The sequence below is a fragment of the Dicentrarchus labrax genome, unplaced genomic scaffold (assembly GCF_905237075.1).
Source record: "Dicentrarchus labrax unplaced genomic scaffold, dlabrax2021, whole genome shotgun sequence".
NCBI lineage: Eukaryota > Metazoa > Chordata > Actinopteri > Moronidae > Dicentrarchus > Dicentrarchus labrax.
Window position 1 is genome coordinate 25,487,722 of NW_026136720.1, and position 23,179 is coordinate 25,510,900.

At 40.9% G+C, this 23,179-nt stretch overlaps 1 protein-coding gene across 5 annotated transcripts in view; it reads right to left on the reverse strand.

The window, feature by feature from the left end:
- akap13 (A-kinase anchoring protein 13) overlaps positions 1–23,179 on the reverse strand; it is a 137,239-nt gene that overhangs the window by 85,271 nt on the left and 28,789 nt on the right. For all 5 annotated transcript variants that reach the window (XM_051383118.1, XM_051383117.1, XM_051383116.1 and 2 more), the window contains 9 exons: positions 22,614–22,776; positions 21,996–22,093; positions 21,507–21,584; positions 21,040–21,286; positions 20,264–20,456; positions 12,569–12,794; positions 10,267–11,041; positions 4,839–7,883; positions 957–1,018 (listed from right to left, as the gene is read on the reverse strand). In XM_051383118.1, coding sequence (XP_051239078.1) covers positions 957–1,018; positions 4,839–7,883; positions 10,267–11,041; positions 12,569–12,794; positions 20,264–20,456; positions 21,040–21,286; positions 21,507–21,584; positions 21,996–22,093; positions 22,614–22,776 — 4,887 coding nt within the window. The remainder of the gene's footprint in view (positions 1–956; positions 1,019–4,838; positions 7,884–10,266; positions 11,042–12,568; positions 12,795–20,263; positions 20,457–21,039; positions 21,287–21,506; positions 21,585–21,995; positions 22,094–22,613; positions 22,777–23,179) is intronic.

Genomic DNA, 23,179 nt, shown 5'->3' on the forward strand with positions numbered 1-23,179 from the left:
TCGTCTGCCCAGTAATTTTCAAATGTACTAAAAGCTCACATTTCCAACGAACAAATAAGGAGGAAACCAGTTATTTCAGTGATCTTCCTAGAGTGAGTTAAAGGTCCAGTGTGTAACCTTTAGGAAGATCCATCAGCAGAAATTGAATATAATATGCATAACTATGTTCTGTATCAGTTATAATCACCTGGATGTAGGTATCATTATGTTTTTCTTACCTTAGAATGAGCCCTTTTAATCTAAAGCTACAGGCTTGGTTTAACACTAGATGTGTGTGACGACGAGTGTGAGGAGTAACTGTTTGCTCGAAAAAAACAATGGCAGCTGCTAAAGAGGTTAGTGTAAATGCTGCCAGCATCAGTTAAAACAGAACATGGAAAAGATGTTTTCTCTCTTCTCCCGACTGGCTTCAGTAACTAACTTAATGAATTGTTTTTTTAATAATTAACTACGTTATTGATCTGATTGGTTGAAGTTTACCTGTGATTGACAGATGGTTCATCCAATTACCTGCAAAGTATTTTTTGAAAGAGACTGCCCTTTTCCAAAACAGACAGTTTTGTCTAACAAACCATCTGGTGTAGTCAGGTTAGATTAAAGGTGTTGTATAGACGTACCAACCAACCACTAGGAAAGTTAATACAGGTGTATCAACTTTATTTTTATAAAGTTATTTTTTAGGCCTTTTATCGCCTTTATTTGATAGATACAGCTGAAGATAGACAGGAAAGGGAGACAGAAAGAGGGGATGACACGCAGCAAGGGGCCGCTGCAGCAAGGACTCGGTACATGGGTTGCCAGCTGTACCCACTGAGCTAACCGGGCGCCCCAGGTGTATCAACTTAAGTTCAACTTTGGATAGATATATAGTCAGACATTGCTCACAGCACCTGGAAACATTTTGTATTTTGTATTCATTCTATCACTACTATTCACTATTCTAAGTATAAGCTCACCGGCAGAGTGTGTGTGCTGTCTCTCCAGGTCTGTTGACACTCTTCGTTTGCTGCTGCTGCTTCTGTAGAGAACAAAATGACTAATTATATTGATATATAAAACATTACAAAATGAGAATGCATCAAGGCATGCAAAGCACAGGTCAAAATGTCAAGTATTAAAATAGATTTACTAGTTAAACTTTTTGCCACCTCTATGTCAGTGGATGATGCATTTTTATTTTTGTGAAACAAGGTCATTAAAGATGTTCTTTAAATCAGATCAGATATATATATATGTATATCCATCCATAGAGAGAGAGAGAGAGAGAGAGAGAAAGAGAGAGAGAGAGTGTGTGTAAAGTGGTCACAGGCTTCCACTTCACCAGAAGCACATAGCAGGATATTGGGTTTGCAGAGGGAGGGATGTACGACAACGATGATGACGTGCGGGATCTCTCTCGGTAGATGATATGGACGGAGTCCAACAGCCAGCAGTTCAGCATCCGGGCCACAGAGCTGTTCGCTCTCGGTACAATCCCGGTCCGCCCGGATGGTGTGGAAGCCATCGACAGATACTTTCTTGTCCGTAATGTCCCTGTGCAGCCATGTCGCGGTGAAACACATCAGACTCCTGGTACTCTGCGTGGCTCCGCGTTAATGCCGTTAGCTCGTATATTTTGTTGCTAGCAGACCGTACATTCACCATAACAAGAGAGGGGAGACTCGGCTTAAATCTTCTCCTTCTCCATAAGCCCGTCCCGTCTCGACCCTCCTCTGCATCCCCACTGTGTTTTTCTCCAGAGTTCAGGTGGTACACCAAGCTGGCCAGAATTAGCGCGATCAGCTGTTCTCCGGAGTAAACAACGGCAGCGTGTCACGGTGGAAGCGGCATTAAAACACGAAAAAAACCACAAAAACTCTCTCAAACATCGTTAGAAAGGGCAGGACTTCATAGAGTTACAGTGAAAAAATAAGAACGAACAAAAATTTAATATAAGTTAAGAAGTAAAAAAAAAAAAAAGCAGACTGGAGCAATTTAGATACATTTTGAGCATTTCTTTAGATCATCTTCAGTTCATGGCTCACTTTTTTTTTTTTTATCAGGGGCCCTGGCTTATCAAAGTTGTGATACCCATTATCACATCATTTGCCAAACCTTTAATATAATCAGCCCAACAACTTATATGTGTGTTCCTGCTTTATGGAAGGAGGAAATCAGCACAACAACAACAACAACAATGGGCACATACTCAGTGCTGCTTTAAAAGGCCAAAGTTACATCCCCAAACAACAAACGACAACAAACAGCACAGAAAATGTGCCAAAACTGAGAGCTGTGGTGTCTAAGAGCTGAGAGGGAGACAACATCACTCAGTGAGTCAGTAGGACCAGATGAGTCAGTAATATTTCTGGTTAAAATAATTGAGGGGTTAAATGGAAAGCTTCTCCTTGACCTAACCATCCAGCCTGGAAAGTGCTGAAACACTGAATACATCAGAGCCCCCACTCTGACTGTCTGTTTAGTTAATTTATGGTAACTGTAACCTATGATGTTTTGGCTTCTGCTCACTTCTTTGGCTTCTTTGACTGCAAGGAGCATCAGATTTATTTTGTTGGTTACTGACTTATCTCAGCCTTATCAGAGAGGTTCAGAGAAGCATAGAGGTTCGGATAGAAGTAGTGATGGGGATTCCAGCTCGTTTTAGTGAGCAAGATCATTCTGCTCAGCTCAGCAATAAGAGTTAGCTCTTTTGGCTCCTAAACAAGTCCTAATTTAGTACTTCTGGCTTTTATAATTCAGCCAAATTGAGCAACGTTTTGACCTAGCCAGATCGACAGGGTGGGAGAGGAAGAGAGCTGGATAGCTTGGACTTAAGGCTGCTCATGGTTAATGTTTGGTCTGGACGAAATGGGACTTGCAAAAGAACAGTAAATCAGATACTGTTGGGCCCACATCCATACAGAGACCTGCTCCATCAAAATCTTCAATAGCTGGACCATCTTCTGAGCTGACAGAGTGCACGTCAGATAAGAGGAGGCAGACTAGATGATGTTTAGTGCTCAAACATAGTCAACGTGGATGGACACTATGGACTCTTTTTATGTGAAGATGGAACTTTATTATCATCACTATCATGTGTATGTATATAAATACATGTACATTGTTTTATTTAACTTATTTTATATATTACTTTAATATCAAATTAACTATCTTTTTTTGCATATGTGGCATGAAGGGGCTGCAAACTTAATCTTAGACGTACAACCTTGTGCTACATTTGTCTACCTGCACAACATAATTTTCTGTTCCTGAGTATGATGAGTCTGGATATTTTTGTTTTCTTGTGGTAATGGGACGATGACAAGCTGTGTAACTTGACAAATGCTGTAATTACCATCATTATGAACACAGGCCCAGGTTTGACTCAACCACAGGATGTCATTGCTGTGAGACAACAGTGTTAACCACTGAACTCCTGCAGCCTACTCCTTCAAACATACACACAGCAGGTCTAATCTAACTATTAATACAAGATGATGATGTTCAAACAAATGTAGTCAGCTGAGGTCTGTTAATGTTATTGGTATGAGTTGGCCGAAAAACAAAATATAACTTCTTTGTTATTGTCTGGTTTACATACTGGAGTCAGTGCTACTTCTTCTAAGACAAATGTTTTTTAATGTTTGAAAAGAGTGTCTATTTATTGTTCAAAATCAATGTATTTTGTCTATTTTTCGGTTATATTAATTAAAATTAAATCTAAAACAACAGACTACTGGCTAAGATAACCATGTATATTAAGACTGTAATGTGCATGGAGTTACACATCACTTCTTTGTTTTGATATCGCCATTATATATCGGCCATCCAGACCACTGAAAAACCCATGTGGGTTGACCTCTACTTATCACTTTTAAAAAACAAAAAAACAAACAAAGAAACAACCTGCACGCTTCTGGTAACCACTGCATTTCTCTAACCTTCTGTTGTTTCTCTTTTGTTTTCCCACTGCCAAGCTGTGTGCATCTTTCTTCCTCCCCTCTTCTCTGTCTTCTCCCTAGTTTTCTCCTGCTCCTCTCTTTTCACTCAAGCTTGTCTGTGCTGGACCATCAGCTGACCCGGGACCTCTCTCTGTCTGTCTTCTGGCTGTTCGTGTATCTGGATCATCGTTCTCCTGGAGATTCAGTCTCTCCTTTTCCCTCCCTAGTTTCTGTGACAGTGCTGTGCTGCCTCTCTGTTTGCATAGTCTTTCCTCTTTAATATATATTTGTTCTGTACAAATTAAATCTATATCATGTCTGTCCTGGAAGAGAGATCCCCCCTCTGCAGCTCTTCCTGAGGTTTCTTCCATTTTTTGGGAAGTTGTTTTCTTATCTGAATCGAGGGTCTAAGGCTAGAGGGTATACTGTACTGATTGATAAAATTTTAGATTTTTGATATTGGACTATATAAATAACATCACTTTTTAATAAAGAAAAAGACTGTTTAATACACTACTAATGTAACGTGACTTAAATTGGTCACTTCTTTCTATAAAAGTTAGCTAGGTTTACTTTAACTTGAACGCAACCAGACAGGACCTTAATGACAAGCAACTGCATCTGTTTTATCTGAATCTTTTCATGTAGAAACACAAATGCGATTTGCTTTGTACAAACTGACTTTTTAAGTAGACCACCAACACAGGCTTTGAGTTTAAATAAAAGCAAATAATTTGTCAAAAAGCCTGAATTAGATATCTTCCCTAAATTATTCAGCTTAAGTAAAGACAGGGGTTAACATGCAAGAGAGAAAGATGGATGGAGAATAGGAACCAGAATTTCTGTACTGGGACTGCTGGTGATTTGTTAAAAAACATTCTGTAACAGGTAGGACAGTTATTGATTTCACGTGGTTACCTGTCTGGAATGTGTCCTCCACTGTGTCTCTTTCTTTCCTTGCTCCCCCTTCACTTTTTATCTTCTTTTGCATCTCCTTCCATCCATCCACTGTATCCAGAGTGCCTGAGTCTTTATCCAGCCCTTCAAACACACCCTCCTCATTATCCATAGCAACAGACTCCTGACCTTTGTCCTGTAATGTGGCAGTGCAAGCTTCGAGAGGGATGGCAGGAACAAGCTTCATGTCGGCTGGGCATAACTGGTATTCGCCTGTTTCCACATTCACAGGGGCAGTCGGTTCTTTTGGACTGGGATCAGCTATTGGAGTCAAGTCACAGGGGGTAACAGGAAGTGTTGACCCGCAAAGAAATGGAACAGTGGGACTCTCCTCTTTGTGTGGTTTTTTAACCTGGCCATCAAGCTGAGGATCATTCTCATGCTCTTGTATCCCACTCTCTTTGTGACAGAAAGACTGATTTTGGGGGTCTCTACAGACTGCTGGTCTGGGATTCTCCTCAGAATCAAGACAGTATGTGTCAGAAGCTTCTGGCTGCTGCCCTGTGTCTACAACAGGACAGGAGGGTTGGCTTTCTTCTTGCAGCTGGATTTTTGTCTGCCCATGACCTTGGCTGACTACCACGGTTGTAATCATTTCATTTGCATCCGGCAAAGGTATCATATTAACTTGCAGTAGACTGTCTTCTTTAGGTAGTGAACATAATGTAAAGACTTTGTCGAGTTGAGTTAAACTAGGTGTATCTGCAAGTACTGACAGGTCAAGGTGAGCCTGCTGGTTGCTACTTGGCCATGCTGCTGGTAGCTTCTCTGTCTCAGTGTTACACTCCTCTGATAGTATTTCAACATAAACTTGTTCTCTGGAGGCGAACTGATCAGTAGGTTCAATGTGTGAAAGCTCTATATGTTGATTTTCTGTCTCAGCTAACAGTTGACAATTCTCGTCCATCAGCTGTGCAGACAGTTGTGTGGATTGAACAGTGCTAAGTAAATTGTCTGCCAGCTGGTTTAATGTATCAGTTGGTACTTTGCCATCCTGTGCTAATGGTTGATAAAATGCAGTTTCTCTGCTAGCAGACTCTCGTCTTTCAGACTGATTGTCTGCTAACTGATGTCTCAATTCTATGCTGATGGCTGAAGCTATTGCTACCGCTACAACTGCTACCGCTGTGGCAACCAAGTCTTCATTGTAGTTCTGTTCTTTTTCACTGTCTATGGAAGATAACATCTTGCCATGTGTCACCCTACTGTCATTTTCTTCACTCATCCAATTTCCTTCCTTACCCGCTTCCTCTTCACCAACCCACAACTCATTTTTCTTTTCCTCCTTGTGCTGCTGATCTCTCAGCATCTCAGAGGCCGAACAATGCTCTAAATATTCCCTCTGAGTTGTCTCAGCCCTTCCTTCCCCTTTCTGAAGTGGTGATACATCCGCAGTACCTTCAAATGGAAGACCCTCAGCTTCTGTAGAATGCACAGATTCCATAAATCCTTCAGGTCTTCCCATTGGATCCACAGGCTGTACTGGTTTGTCCAAGTCCACATATTGTTCATGTTGTATATTTTGTTCAGGAAATTCAATGAGAAACAAGTCCTGTGTGAATTCTGTAGAACCTGAATGTTTGACAGGAAGTTCCTTTGGACAGTTCAATTCAACTAAACCTGTCCGGTCACCGGAAGCTACAACTTCACCAGCAACTGCCAAATCCTCATTTTCTGACAATGCCTTTGACTCTACATTATGCATTGTTTGTTGGACTGGACAGGTAATCCCCTTAAATTCCAGTTCTGTAGGGTGTACTTCCTTTATTATTAGTTGCACAGTTGTAATTCCCTCTGTATCTGCCTTCCTGATGTCAATTTCACCAAGTTCTGAAGCAATGACCGTAGAATGTAGGTTAAAGTCATCAGGTCCATGAAATTTCATGCTTGCGTCCTCCTTTATTTCTAATGTCTGTGAAGCTGTAACTTCAGTCAGATCTGTTCTTCCATCGTCTGTTGGACTGAAGTCCGGAGTAGTATAACTAGGATCCGAGTTTGTAACGACACAGTCAAATCCATGAGTGTCCCTGCTCTGACTCTCTGTCTGGCTGGGTAAATGCATGGCATCCTTGTCAGCTTCCTCTCTCTGGATTAGCTCAGAAGCACCGGGAGACTGGACATCTGCCCTTCCTGTTTTATCCTTGGCTTCTGATTCTGTCTCTGACAGAGCATTCAGGTTTGTTTCTTCTTCTCTTTGTGTCTGTATCTCTGTATGACTCTGGGACTCTACACTTGAGCCAGAGCTAAGCTTAGCCTCTGTCCCGCCTCTCTTACCCCTCTTCTTCCTCCTCTTTTTTCTGCCATTTGCTCCTTTTTCTTCACTCCCTTCCTTCTCTTTTCCTCCCTCTTCAATGCCCACTGTTTCTGAACTCTTTTTGCTGTAAGTTGTCTCTCTGTTATTGACCTCCTCTCTGTCTCCCTCCAGCCCTCCCTCCTTCCAATCTGGCCCTACTTCCTTTTCTCGCTGTGATCCTTGTACTTCCCGTCTTTGTGCACCAGGCCCATGTGACAGTGCTGGCTGTGTTCCAGCAGCATGTGGCTGACTGAGAGCCGCAGACAGTTGATGAGAACTAAGACTCTGTTCTAACAGCTGTGGAGAACTAAGACCAGAAGCTTGGAATGAGCTCAGATCACATTCTTTCTGCTCTCTCATTCCCTGCTGCAGATGTCTTCTCTGATCCATTGTGTCACCATCATACCAAACTGACTGAGAGTTCAGTTCCTTTCTGTTCCAATCTTCACTGACACTCTGGTCTATGTTTTTATCCTGATACCAGACAGTTTTTGCTAATGTTTCTTGTCCATGTGGGGGTGATCCCATTCTGCTTCCAATGCGACCACCATCCCGCCACAGCCCTTTCTTGGATTTTCTTTCTGTGTCTGGGGACTGTGGGCTGGTCCTCCTGCCAGGGTGAGGACTTTTGCTGATGGTGCCAGGTTGGCTTGGCTCCTCTGGGTCTGATTGGCTTTCCTGGGGATCCTGTGATTGCTCCTGACCCATGGTTACTGAAAAAAGGGAGGAGTAGATTAAGGACTGCAAAAGAAACAATTGTTTTCTTTGAAGCTCCACTCCAAACACATTTTAAAGTATGTAAAAATATATGCTACTATTAATATTTTGTTAACCATGGTTTTCCCACAAAAAAGAAAACAAACTAACAAACAAACCAACCATAAAAAGGGTCTATAAGAACATCTACTCTTACTCCCTCATTGACAGATTCTGCATGAGAGATTCAGCCAAAGCCTACATGTTTGAACCTCAGTCAGACACAGACTCAGATGAAGACTCTGCCTTGCATTGGCAAACAGCTGTCGTATCAGAATTGTAAGTGTAATTAGCATCTTTTATTTGTTTATGTTGCTTGTTATCTTGCAACTTGCAGTGGCTGGTACTGTGTTAGTGGTTGTGAAACCTGTAATATCTGCTACAATGTTATAATGTGTTCACATTGTAGTAGATAGTGGAAGGAAGCTTCAGGGTCCGGTTTACATCCATGTTCTCTCTACCATGTTTGCAGTCAAAAATTTCAGTCCACTCTGCGCTTGAGGTTTCATGTTTCTTTGTCTGTAGAATTTGCTAGACAGCAATTGGCTTTCAAATATGTTACATACCAAATCTAGCTTGCCCATGGTATATCTGAATCTCAGTTTTTAGGGAAGCATACAGACATCTGCCCTTTTAGTAGAGGAAGGTGAAAAAAACCTCTCAGTGACAAATCTTACACAAATACAAGTCAGTAAAGTCAAGGTCTGACATTTTAGAGGACATAAACAGACATTTATGGGAATGAAGGGGATCTTTAAGGGCGTTTTCACACATACCTCATTTGGTCCGGACCTTCGGACTTTTCAGTTTGGTCCGAACCAAAATTGTAGGTGAGAAAGGTGCCACGGACCACGGTCTGGATCAAAAGACCAAAATTTGGTCCGAACTAAAGAGGTGGTCTCGGTCCGGATCAAACTGAACCATGGTTCGGTTCGTTTACAGTATGAAAACACTTTTTGGATGGTTCAGACATCGGACCAATTACAGGAAGTTAGGCATACGTACCATAGAAGAAGAAGAAGAAAAATGGAAGAAAACCCCCGCTAGAACGAGCAAAAATGAGTCGTGGAAGTACGTGGGGAGAGGAGGAGATTATATGTTTATGTTGGTAGTAATACCATAATAACGCAATCGGGATTTGCTCATTCATTTTCATTCATACGGAAGACTACCCGCCAAAATGACAACACGCCAACGTCAGATGCATGCCCGTCTACTCACCAATCAAAGGCAGACGCAACACACGTACGTGGTGACAACGCGCCGTAGGTATGTCATGGAAAGTTCTTTAGTGCGCTAGCAAAATTACTATGTGAAACCGAAAATAACGGGATCAAATGTATACAATGTAATTAAACACAAACGTTGGTCCGGACTTTTAGGTGTGAAAACGCCCTAAAAGACAATTCTGGTCAAAACAGCTTGGCTCTTATATTTATAGTTCTGGTAATCATTTATAAGTTACTACTAATATTTGTTTATAGATGAGATGAGAGGTTGTCAATAAATCGACAGTTCCATAATAATCCATCACTGCGCTGAAAAACTGTGTAAACACAATTACGGTAAGTAATAAAGATCAAAGTTTTACAGCCCACATCTTTGCTGTTTTGGTTCACAGGCAGCTGTTCTCAGTTCAATAGTCACAATACCCCCATTGTACACTGTCTGTTTGCTGTTTGCTGCTGAACAGGTACAGTTGGAGACTTACTGAGAACATTGTGGGGCTTTAAGCAGCTAAAGAGTCAGATATTTCCCTCAGGGGTTAGTGACCAAAGACAGAGCTAAAAGAGAATAAACTGGCACAAACATGACACAGAGCATTCATCTAAATGATAAAGTTGCTCTGTCTCAGCTGGTTATGTAAATAGGCAATAGGCCTTGTTTCTAGTAGAAGAAACAAACACTGGCTCTAGATGGGGCTTTTTGCATTTTTCTCCTACAGACTTGGAAGGGGAGGGTTGGGCAAGTTGGTTTGCAGTCTCACCACTAAATGTCACAAAATTCTACACAGTGGTCCATTAAATAACTAATTTTCACCTTGGATATAATAGTTAATGAACAGCCAACAGTGACAACCAAAAAACTACCCGTCAGTGTGAGTGTGTGAGTGGTCCTGTACTTGCTCTTTTGTCTGCCCAGCCAATCTGTTTCTCAAATCACAAGTTGATTTATTTAGGTAAAAGAGCCTCCAATTACATTCAACAGTAGGTTTGTGTGGTTGAATCTCTACTATTTCAAATAAGCAACTTTTCATTTGATCAAAACGTTAAATTTTTTTAATCATTTGCCCCTATTCATCGAGTAAATCTAACTCTTTGAGTACTGTGATAAACTTACCTGTCCTCTCTGCAGCTGATTCCAAACCTAAGTTAAAGTTAGCTTCTTTTGCAGGGAGACTTTCAGTGTCTCCCTGCTCTGTCTCTGTCACAGTTTCTGTCTCTACAACTCGCTCACATATGAGCAGGTCAACTTCCCACTTCTCTCCTTCCTGTTTTTCTACGACGGTGGTGGTAGGCAAGGCAACTGCCTTCCTGCTAGCACACTTCCCATCACGAGCTGGTGCAAACACTGGCTTTATGGATGATGGGGTCTTTTCCGTCTCGGGAGAACAGTGAGTTTTTGTAGCTCTTCCATCACCAATCACAGATGCCACTGCTGGTTCTGTGGGTGAAATTGTTACATCTGTCTCTGTTCTACTTCCTGTTGTCTTTGTGGCTCTCTGTGCAGTCCCTCTACTGGCCTCTGGGGTGCTTCTGTTATTTCTCTTTTTGTTTTTCCTGTTACGGCCAGCAGGAGAGTTAGCTGCTGGTTTGCCCTTCTCTTTTGCCCCAGCTTCCTGGCTCTGACAAAGACTGTTACAAGATGTATGAGTGACAACAGTAGAGTCCTCCCCTTGTGTTCTCTCCTCCAATAACGGCGGACTTCCCTGTTCCTTTGCTGTTGTGGTACAGTTCTCGGTGGTTACCATAGCTAGGACTGCATCATGCTTCCTCTCTGGTTGGCTGTTAGAGCAGGGCTGCAGTCCACAGGCAGGGTTTGCCAGCTCATGATCGATGAACAGGGATGTGGAGGCATGTGTCGGTGCAATGGTACTAAGTAAATCTGAGTTTCCCTGCAAGAAGGAAGACAAATCCAAATTAAATCAAATTAATTGCATCAGAGGTATGGCCTATATTTACGCAAGATAATTTTAATTATTTTTTTAAAGTATATTTTTGGGGGCTTTTATTGCCTTTATTACAGTGACAGCTGAAGATAGACAGGAAAGGGGGGCAGAGAGAGGGGATGACACGCAGCGAGGGGCCACAGGTCGGATTCGAACCCTGGGCCACTGCAGCAAGGACTCAGCCTTGGTACATGGGTCGCCAGCTCTACCCACTGAGCTATCCAGGCGCCCACGCAAGATCATTTTATAACTGTGGTGACAAGTAAGGGATCAGCATGTGAATGCTGGGTTAAACAGAGGACTGTCGGATGTTTCAGCTAAGTGTGAACCAGTCGTGATGTCACACATTTGTTTGTGGAGACCCTTTTTCAAGCCTTGAGTTTAGTTCCTTGAGTTGATCCATATTTCATCAGCACTGCCTAGTTTGACAGTTTGATCTGAGTTTTATGTGTTGAGCTGGACGGACTCACTGAGAATGACTTGTTAATCACAAAGTAGACCACCCTAAAGCATAACCTGCTTTATCATCTATTTTATTCTAAATGGGACCATAATTTACTAAATGAACATCACGCTGTATGGAAGAATACTTGAAACTAGAGATTGAGACCATAAACTCATTAGGGAACTGTTTATTAAGCTAATAAATCAGCTGGGAAAAAACAAACAACAGTACTTCTTGCAAAAGTATTATTGTAAATATTTAAAGAAATACTGAATAAATTGACTCCTTATATTCTTATCTAGTTTTGTGTTACTCCCCTCTCCCTAGGCCAGTGGTTCCCAACCTTTTTCCATAAGGCACCCCTTTTCTAATATTGAGTAAACTGAAATATTTAGTCAGTGACATATTTTTGGATATTTCATATTATAATGCATATATAACATATCAGTAACAGTACAGAACAACTGATAAACTGTCCAATGAACCCAAATAGTGAACGCAAGAACATAGCAATTTTTGACACAATTCTCTATATGTGTTGTGTATTTTCTTACATTTTAACAATCGAACACATTTAATAGGCTCTCAGTTTTCTTCTCCCTGACACTTGGCCATTGTTCTATTAGTTAGCTTTTTAGAAGGATCTATTGACAGAAATGAAATATAATATTAATAGGTATGTCTTCATTAGTGTATAATTACCTGAATATAAGAATCGTTGTGTTTTTGTTACCTTAGAATGAGGTGTTTTTATCTACAGACGCAGTCTGTGGTCGCTGCCATGTTTAACTGTATATTAATAAAAAGTTGTTTTAAGTTTAAAAGTTACACCTGATAAAATCAGGATGGCCTTGCAACCCCCCATGAAGTTTTAGTGACCCCCAGGGTGGGAATCAGTGCCCTGATCAACTTGGGTTCATAACAGCAAAAAAGAAGAAGATTTCATAAACATAAATGTCTCTCGTGTACAATGTTTATTGCTACTGAGAAAAGACAAACAAACAAACATTCAGATGCTGTCAGCTCACCTTTGTGTTTCTGTGTAGATGAATAAGTCTCCTCAGCTCTGTCAGCTCCTCCTGTAAGCAGCAGCCTTCACTGCTCTGTGTCTCCGCCCCCACCTCCCTCTCATTGAGGCTAGGGAAAGTTAGGGTGTAGGTACCAAGACTTGCATGGTGCTGAAACACTCGGCCTTCTGGGTAAAAGTGCAGCTGCTGCTTTGGTTCCACTTGGAGATTTGGAGATGTCTCACATCTGCAAAGTCACAAAATAATACATCTGACAATCCTTTGACCTGTACAAAACAAATTGCACTTACAATATTTTTTTCGTGCTTTCTCTCCTTTTTATTACGCAAACAAACATGGCCATGTAATTTACTCTCTAATCCTTTCAATCGTGTAGAAAAAAGATTCAGACACTGACAAGTAGCTTTCAAAGAAAAGCGCCTCCAGGATTCTTACTTTTGCGCTTTGTGAGTCAGTGGAAGGAGGGATCATGCCTGCAGAGCGTGCAAGAGGAGGAATATAATGATGACTGTTTTTGTCTTGATCTTAATACAAACTAAGTCTCAAAATGACCTCAAAACTACCACTGTGATAGAAACAGAAGGCAGTGCGACTGTCTCAGTGAGACTATTATCTCATACTCAACTCATATGAAAATGCAATCCATAATACATTGTGCTAATTGGAAATGAGGAGGAATAATGACACCAGCCGAGTGCCGTGGGTGAAGCCATGGGGTGCTGGGTTTTTTTAACTGGAACTATAAGCAGGTATTTTCACATCAAAGACAACAAAGAAAAAAATAATTAAAAAGTTAGGGTAAAAAATTTGACTCCTATAGGCTGATATTGATTGGCAGATTGTTAATATGAAAACCAAACCATCACCTAAGTGTTTGGTTTAAGAGTGGAAAGCAAACAGCCAGCAGAAAGGAGTACACTGAATAGCTGTTTCGTTCTATTTATTACTTGTAGGCTACATACCAGTGTTTTGTAATGTTTAAATGCTTTTAATAAAGAAGTGTATGTTGAATTACATGGGATTTATCGTTTTGTGTTCGTTTTTTACCATAGTATTGAATTGTGAGAATCATGGAACCACTGCAACCCTTTTCACCACTATTTTCACATCTAACTCTGTAAAAACTTGGTTTGGTTTGAGTTTGTTTCGACCAAACCAGAGATATTTGGAAACGCTGTAGACGGACTAACAAAGTTGAGTTTTATTTCTGTTCCGTTTTTATGGTCTGAGATGCTGGTTCTCTAGTGCAAAAAAAAATCCAGTGACAAGTGAATTTCGTATATATATATATATATATATATATATATATATATATATATATATATATATATATATATATATATATAACCTTTAACCAGGTAAGTCCCATTGAGATTACAAAATCTCTTTCCCAAGGCAGCCCTGGCTGAAAATAGCAGCAATACAGTGTTTTAAACAACATACACGCAAACATTAAAAAACATAAAACAAAACAAAGTAAAATAATAAATAAAGCTGCAAGCAGCGTTGGGCGAGACCTCGTCATCAACCCACTCTGACCAACTTTGACAGCACACCACGGACACACCCTTCAATGTACAGTCACGCATAGACAACGTTAAATCAGCAACATCTTTTTACTGTACTGACCAAATTTGAAGCAGATCCGATAAATTATCTAGGAGGAGTTCGTTCAACGCAAAAAAACGCTGAAAGTCACCGGGAAATTTAACATGGCCAAATTTTACGAGTTTTTGTATATGTTAAGGGGGGCAAAAACGCAGTCAAAGGCACTAAAAATAATAATAGCAAACAATAATAAGAAACATAGTAAATACAATCCCGGCTGTCGCTGGCTCGGTCCCTAACAAATCAATATTAATCAATAAGGTCTGGAAGAAATTCTAACGTATATGATAAATCCTAATACACACTCAATAACTAGCCAGTGTGACACAAACACAGCCCACATCATATCATTCACCCAGACTCCTCTCCCACATACACATTATAAACAGTGTTGGGGGTAACGCGTTACCATAGTATATTATGTTTAGGCAGTAACGGAGTAATATAACGCATTACAAACTATATTTTGGTAATATTATTACAGTTACTGAGTCCGGTAACGCGTTACAATCCGAGCTGTCGCACAGGCGGAGGTTTCAAAAAAACAACCCAGGCGCAACAGCTGTAAATAAAGAGGAGAAGAAGACGGTTTTAGTATGTCGTGGAGGATGCGCTGCCTCTTTCTACAGCTGAGTTGCCGGCGTTTCAAAAGCTTGTTAGCAAAATCCCTGTTCGATCAAGTGACAAGATGCAATATAGACCTCATTAGACTTTAATGTTGCCCCCCCCACTATATTTATGAGGAACTACAGTTAATTGAGGACTATTCGGCATGACAAAATATTGCGCGCCTTCATTTTGTAATGCCTTTTCCTAAATGTTTATTTTGGTGAAACTAAAAAGTAATGAGTAACTTATTACTCTACACAGAAGGTAATATTGTAAGGAAACGTATTACTTTCAAATGCAAGTAACTAGTAATATGAAATATATTACAGTTTGGAAGTAACTTGCCCACCACTGATTATAAATCAATGTATACTAGGGATGCTCGATATTGGCTTTTCTGCCGATATCCGATATTGTCCAACTCTCAATTTCCGATGCAGGCTTTTTACACCAAAACTGTTAGGTAACAACATAACATATCTCCTATTGTGGAATTAACAAATTATGCCTAATTTTATTGTGATGCCCCACTGGATGCATACATAAATGCAACATGGCTTTCCAAATGTAAGTAAGAGAACAACTTCAACATTTATTGTATTAATACTGAAAAGAGTGTTAATGCTAATAGCTATCTACGCGCTAATCGCTAGCTAAGCGCTAGCTTTGGTTAATGTTTTTAATTGTATTATGCACCTGAAGGAGTGCTAATGTAAATTCTAAGCCAATTGTTAGTTTGGTTAAGGAACAGCTCATAGCAGGGTAAAATATTTAAGGTGCATTGCACTTATTTTGTGTTAATATTAAAATCATTCAGCTTTAAATTGTTTGCTTGTTAGCCACGGTTAGCAACCAACCAGTCTAGCGTGTTGTTGTTGTTGTTATACGTCATCTAGTGCGCGCTGGTAAACGTCCCATGCTGCGTTCATGCAGACTCGGAAATGCTGAAGCCTACAGAACAAACGGGTTATAAAAACCCGATATCGATAATTCCCGATATTAAATTTTTTTGTGAATATTGATAATATCGGCCCTCCGATATTATCAGACATCCCTAATGTATACATTAATACATTATTAAAAGGCACACTATGCAAGATTTTTACCTTAATACAACAGCTTCGAAGTCATTTCGATGGTAAACGAACTCGCAGTATAGCGAATCATCCCAATAGCAGAGCCCGTCTACGGAGAGCTTGGCCACTCCCTATTAAGTCCCATTATACCAAATTTTGGTTGCAGTTCCACCAGAGTTCCACGGGGGGCGATAGCCCATTAGTTCAAAATGAATGGGAGTCTATTGAGCTAGACGGCTAAATTTGTCTCTTTCACCTGATTGTCGTTGAGAAATCTCAGATTTGATTGTAGTTTTTGCAAGTTCAACGTTATAGGTTGAAAGTTGAATGAACGCGTACTTATGTCCTTTCGATTTCTTACAGGTTGAGTTGTTGTTGCCCATAACACGCTAGCATTCTGCTAATAAACGCTGATTGGTCAGTGAAGGACTGATTACGACCAGAGATCCCGGTGTTTAAAACAGAAAAACAAAAACTCTTTCGAGCACGTGTATTGACACGGAGAGCCTAACCTGTGTCAGCTGTGTTGTCGATGCCTCGAGAGAAAAGGAAGTGCAGGGCGCGGAAGCACAAAGTGACTCAAGGCAAGTAAAGCGGTATCTCTGGCCGTACGATGTGTATGATGTCAATGTATACTTCAAGGCTGGATTACTGCAACTCTTTAGTATCAGGTTGCCCCAATAAGTCCATTAAAACGCTCCAATTAATTCAGAACGCTGCAGCACGAGTACTGACAGGAACTAGGAAAAGAGATCACATGTCTCCTGTACTAGCTTCTCTGCATTGGCTCCCTGTAAAATTTAGAATAGAATTTAAAATCCTCCTCCTCACCTATAAAGCTCTTCATAGTCAGGCCCCTTCATATCTTAAAGAGCTCATAGTACCCTATTACCCCACTAGAACACTACGTTCTCTGAATGCTGGGCTACCTGTGGTTCCTATAGTCTCCAAAAGTAGAACAGGAGCCAAAGCCTTCAGTTACCAAGCTCCTCTCCTGTGGAACCAGCTTCCAGTTGTGGTTCCGGAGGCAGACACCCTCACCACATTTAAGAGAAGGCTTAAGACATTCCTTTTGATAAAGCTTACAGTAAGGGTTGGCTCAGGTGAGTCCTGAACCATCCCTTAGTTATGCTGCTATAGGCCTAGACTATCGGGGGATTTCCCATGGTGCACTGAGCTCCTCTCTTCCTCTCTCTTTCTGCACTCATTCATGTCCCATTAACGCATGTTACTAACTTCACTTCTTCCCCGGAGTTCTTGTGCTTTCTCGTCTCGCAGGTTCTCATGGATCCTGGTGGAGCCTCCTGCCATGGTCCTGCTTGACTGCCATTGCTAATATCACTGATATTAGTGTTGCTATTATTATTATTATTATTATTATTATTATTATTATTATTATAAGTATTATTATTGCTACGGTTACTGTTGTTGCTGTTGTCACTGCTCATTGTCCCCGATCGTTGCTGTTATCATGTTCATCATCATCAGTCACTATTAGTATAGTTGTTGTGTCTGTCTGTCTGTCTGTCTGTCTGTCTGTCTGTCTGTCTGTCTGTCTGTCTGTCTGTCTGTCTGTCTGTCTGTCTGTCTGTCTGTCTGTCTGTCTCTCTCTCTCTCTCTCTCTCTCTCTCTCTCTCTCTCTCTCTCTCTCTCTCTCTCTCTCACTACTCACTCCTCACTCACTCACTCACTCCTCACTCACTCACTCACCCCAACTGGTCGAGGCAGACGACCACCCACCTAGAGCCGAAGGGTCTGTCCTAGGTTTCTGCCTTTTAACAGGCAGTTTTTCCTTGCCCCCGTTGCCAAGTGCTTGCTCATGGTGGTACTGTTGGGTCTCTGTAAATGTTATAAGGAGTTCGGTCTAGACCTGCTCTATTTGAAAAGTGTCCTGAGATAACTTCTGTTATGAATTGCCGCTATACAAATAAAATTGAATTGAATTGAATTGAATGTTAAACATGGACAACATTGAATTAACTTTTTGCACATTAACCAGAGACGTTTCAAGCACCAGTTTAATGACTAATGACTGATGAGTTTGGACACTCTGAGGGAGAAGTTGTATAGTTGGCCACTCTGTGTGGCATCCCGACAGAATAAATCTTGCACTTAAAGTACTCCTGTGTTTGACCAGTTAATTGTGAGTGGAGGACATTGTCCAAGATGGTATGAAGCTTGGACAGCGTCCTCCTCTCTGACACCGCCGTCAAAGAGTCCAACTCCACTCCCACAAAGTCACTAGCCTTGCAGATCAGTTTATTGAGTCTGTTAGCCTCCGCTACCCTTAACCTCCTGCCCCAACAGCAAACAGGATAGCACTGGCCACCAAAGACACATAAAACAATCGTCAGCTTGTTTAGCAGATGTTGGAGGACCACAGCCTCCTCAGAAAATAGAGACAGCTTTGGCCCTTCCTGTAGAGGGTTTGAGTGTTCTTAGCCCAGTCCAGTCCTCAAATCCCAGTCAGGGCTGGTAGGCAAACTGGAGTGGGTCCAAGTAAGGTTTGACCATGGGCCACAGCTGCTCTAGACGCAGTCTCTCCAAGGTCTTTATGATGTGGGCGCTCCAAGGACTTTGCACAAGAACGAGGCCAGATCTCTTCCTCACCACAGGGACCCTTTGGAGACTCAGGTTCAAGTTGAAGAATGGTAAATGGTAAATGAACCTGTACTTGTATAGTGCCTTTGTAGTCTTTCGACCACTCAAAGCACTTTTACACTACATGCCACATTCACCCTAACTACTAACGCATTCATACACATTCACACACCAATGCACAGCAACAGACACATTCCTTGACCGTAATGTGACCAGGATTGCACATCTGTTATTATCTAGAACAGCTGGCGACTCAAAGGCACTTGCTTGCTGCCACCGCAGTTTGTGGAGCTTCTCTCTTCTGCTTTGGTGAGCGAGACTATCGTGACTCACTGGGCCAGTCTAGTTTGTAGAGCCGATTAGCACAGCGTTAGCATTGAACAGACTGAGAATGATAAAGCCAAACAAATACAGAGATGGGTATGTCTTCCTGCAAGGCATACTGGGTAGTCAGCAAGTCAGTTTAGTCTTTCCTGAGAGAGCAGGAAGAACAGTGAGGATATAATCCCTTCTTTCTATGAGGAGGTGATTTGCCATCTCCACTGTCACATGAGCTCCTCAAGACACACACACACACACACACACACACACACACACACACACACACACACACACACACACACACACACACACACACACACACACACACACACACACACACACACACACACACACACAAATACATGCAGTAGAGGTTTGGGTTTTATGTATTTGTTAATATTCTGTCCTTACAGTGGACAAAGAGGAAAACCTATGGAATGTCCAAAATGATAGGAGTTCATCCTCTGGGGAGCATGACTCTCAGTTATTACATGGGGGGTCACCAAAAACAATCATGCAGTTACCTGTAATTTCCCAAATTTAATTTATTCTCCCTCTTACAAACATTAGTTCTGTGGTTGGGTCTCACATTTAATTTGCCCTCATCTCCAACGGACACATTTCTGTAACACAATCACCCACATTGACACTTCCATGGCTGTTTCATGATCCTTCCTACAGCTGCTACAGCTCTGTTCTTATAATGTTCATTCTACTGACTCTGAAAGTTGTGCCAAGCTTTGTCACTAGAAGAAGAAAGATCAGACTATTCAGTCAGTCAATCGTTAGTATCAATGTTATACTGTGTATGAATAAATAAATAAATAAATAAAATTAACTAAATGTTCAGGCTCCTTTATGGTTATTCCAACATATTCAGAATCATTACCACAATATCTGTTATCAGCGGCAGCTGTTAATATATATATATATTTAAATAATTATATTAATATCATAAATGTGCAACAACTAGTGACTAGTAACATCTTTAGTTGGGGACAGCCCAAAAAATTATTTTAAATGTATATACACAACATTCACAAATTCGCTAAGGCAAGGCAAGTGAATGTAAGCACACTGCCAGAAATGATCTTAAGAAGTTCAAGTATAAATCTAGGACAATTTTAATAAATGAGACCCCTGGAGTGCATTATGTCACACCGGCACACAGTATGAAGAAGAGCTTCTTCATCCTAACTAACTAAATACAAACATTTAACAAAAACAAAAAGGAGTAAGGTCTAGACCTGCTAGTCCCTTCTGCCATAGCAATGTTCAACAAAACACCTCGGTAGCGGTCATGTGTAAATATTATGTGAATGGAATGTGTGCATAAATGTGTTTTTCCGATTCTAGTAGTTAAGTTGTCTATGTATTTATGTGGCTATAGCTATGTATAGACAATGGCAACAAATGTATCTGTCCATTTATCTATCCTTCAACAGCTCATATTGATTCTAGTGTGGTATCAGCTACTCACTGTGTGAAGAGGTCCACCAGTTTCTGATGTCCTCTGCTCTCTGCCAGACATGCTGGAGTAAGTCCCTGAGCACTGGGCCTCCTTAGCGCTTCCCTGCCTCCTGGCTGCTGCAGGAGGAACGATGCCACTGTCCTCAGACCATGACTGGCTGCCAAGTACAGCAGGCTGGAGAGCTGCTGGCTTTGAGACACAGCTGAAGAAGGAAAAAGAAAAGGTGAGATGGTGGACTCAACTGATCTGCTAGAGCAGAGCGAGGTAGACACCTGCTGGTGGAGACAGAAATGTGAAAAAATCACATGAAGAGTAGGATTATGTCCATAATGCAGTTTACTGGTACTGTTTTATAACTGGTATAAATTAAACTTGAAATAAAATTATTTTTCTTATGTTTTTATTCGCTACTGCAATTGTTCAATATCTTCACTAATCAATCCTTGCATTGAAACCTAGAGCTGATTATTTGTTTTTTTAAAATCAGACTTTATATGATTAGGTTTCAGTTTCATTATTCTAAAGATGAATGTTTGAGTGCAACACAAGCAACAGGATGCTGACTGCACAGTTCACTTAATGTCCACTGGTTTTGTAATCAGTAGTGGTTTATAGAACCTTTAAATGTTAAAATGCTGATTAGTAACAAAGAACCAAAAAAAAAAAGCATTTATCTGGGTAGGACAAGGGGTGGCATACAACAGCTGGTAGTCCTGTAACCTCAGTACTCAGAGTTATAAAGTAACGGGGGGTCACAGTCAAGACTGTTGAACATTCTAACTCACCACTGCAGCTGTCCAGCAGTGTGGGGACCTCATTCCTTGTTTCCTTGTGTGTCTCTGCATTGAGTGTGTTTGTGTTCCTGTGTGTATGTGTGTCTGGTGCTCCAACAGCCAGTGTTAGGTTAACCATCTGTCTGTCCACATCTGTCTGTGTGTGTGCGTGTGAGGGTGCAGTCCTCTGGGGCAGGGTGAGGTGCTTCAGGGCCAAGGCAAGGCTCTGATCCAACTTCTCACACTCTTTCAAAGGAATCTGACAATATAGACAGGTCACACTTGTAACAACACTTGCTTTTCTTCTGTGTCCTCTCTCCCCTTCTAAAAACATTTCTTTGTATGCTGTTATTTAAGTGACATTTCTTACTTCTAGACACAGTCTGATTTCATTCAAATCCAGTATCAAGAATATCAAAACAAAAATCATTCCAAATGCATGAGACAGTTTCAGAGCCCTCAAGCTCTCTCCTACTTACTTGCTCATCATCCAATAGTAAAGCTTCCTGTGGAGCTGTACTTTCAAGCAGGAAGTGGGCCATGTCGAGAGCCAAGTCCTAACCACAACAAACACATTGATGCTGCCATCATTATTGTGAAAAACTCCAACCCATAACAGACAAGTGTGTTGTGCCTTCTAGTGAACTAGTCTAGACTAAAAAGTTTTTCATTATTTAGTTTAAGATTGTAATCAAAACTCTGTGTATCTAAATTACTGTAAACATATCTTTAACATGTCTGTGCTGTAATTTATTGTATATAAGCCAACACCAATATATCTGTGTCAGCAGATATATTAGCCGGCCTAGCTGTATTTTTTACTATGCATATAGTAGTATGTTAGGTTTCTTTGAAGTAGGAACGAAGACAAATGCATGTTGTTCTAAATTGGGCTGGGAAATAAATGATTTAATCCAGCAAGGACAAAAAATGTCCAATCTAATGCCGTGAAAGGACTGTACTGTTACCTGTACAAAGCAGAAGGTCTCCTGTGAGTGTGTGTCCACTGGTCCACCAGGCCGAGCAAAACATAATTTCACCAAGACCTGCTCACACACATTATGGGCTACACACACACACACACACACACACACACACACACACACACACACACACACACACACACACACACACACACACACACACACACACACACACACACACACACACACACACACACACACACACACACACACACACAAAATAAGGGTTTAATAAGATACAAGTGGATTTATTTAGTATTCTACAACACAAGGTTTTATAACAAGATTAAGTAGTAGTTAAGTTATAAATAAAAACATTTTACATGGGGGAGTGTTTAGGATACATTTAGCAGTCTCACAGCCTGGGGGAAGAAGGTGTCTTTAAGTCTGGTGGTACGTGCTGTCTTTTAACATGATATCGCTGATGCTGGATAAATGCGTATCTATAATCTTTTGCGTATGTGTCTTTGCCTATTTTTTCCTTAAATCCTTGGTTTTGCTGACTTTAAGCAGTAGCTCATTATTTGTGCAATCTACATGATTGCTCAATATGCTACAGGGATGTTATTTAGTGGCCATAAATGTGTAAAATGTGTGTAGTACCTGGACACACAGCCTGCAGTGTGACGTGGCTGACTCGCAGTGTGCTGGTCAGATGGTTTTGAGTGGATCCCGAGAATAGAAGATAAAACTCCACTTCCTCCTCTTCTCTCTCAGCCCAACACGCATCATCATCGTTGAGCTCAACACTCAACACACACTCTCCCTGAGAGGAGACACAGAGGCAGTGATATCAATTCTAGGACTGTTGATTTTAGCAAAAAGCCCAAATATGTACAGTGTAGAGAGCTACTTTGACCTCTGTGTTTGGCCCAGTGATACTGATGTTTAGCCTCTAAGGGTAAAAAAATGAGAATTTTTAAAAAAAACTTATTTACAAGGGTTTAAAGGAAATTGTCATCAAAGCACTGAATTATGTGGGACCAGTATTTGAAAACAAACAAGCAAAGAAGAGGTAAGAGAACTTGGCACCTTTGATGAAATGTATTGAGCTCCAGAGATACTTCTTACTTATTCAGTGATTCAAACCAAATTAAAATTTCAGTAAGAATTTTAACTTAATTTCATGTTGCCGTTACCAGACATTTTAAAAAAAAACACACATTTGT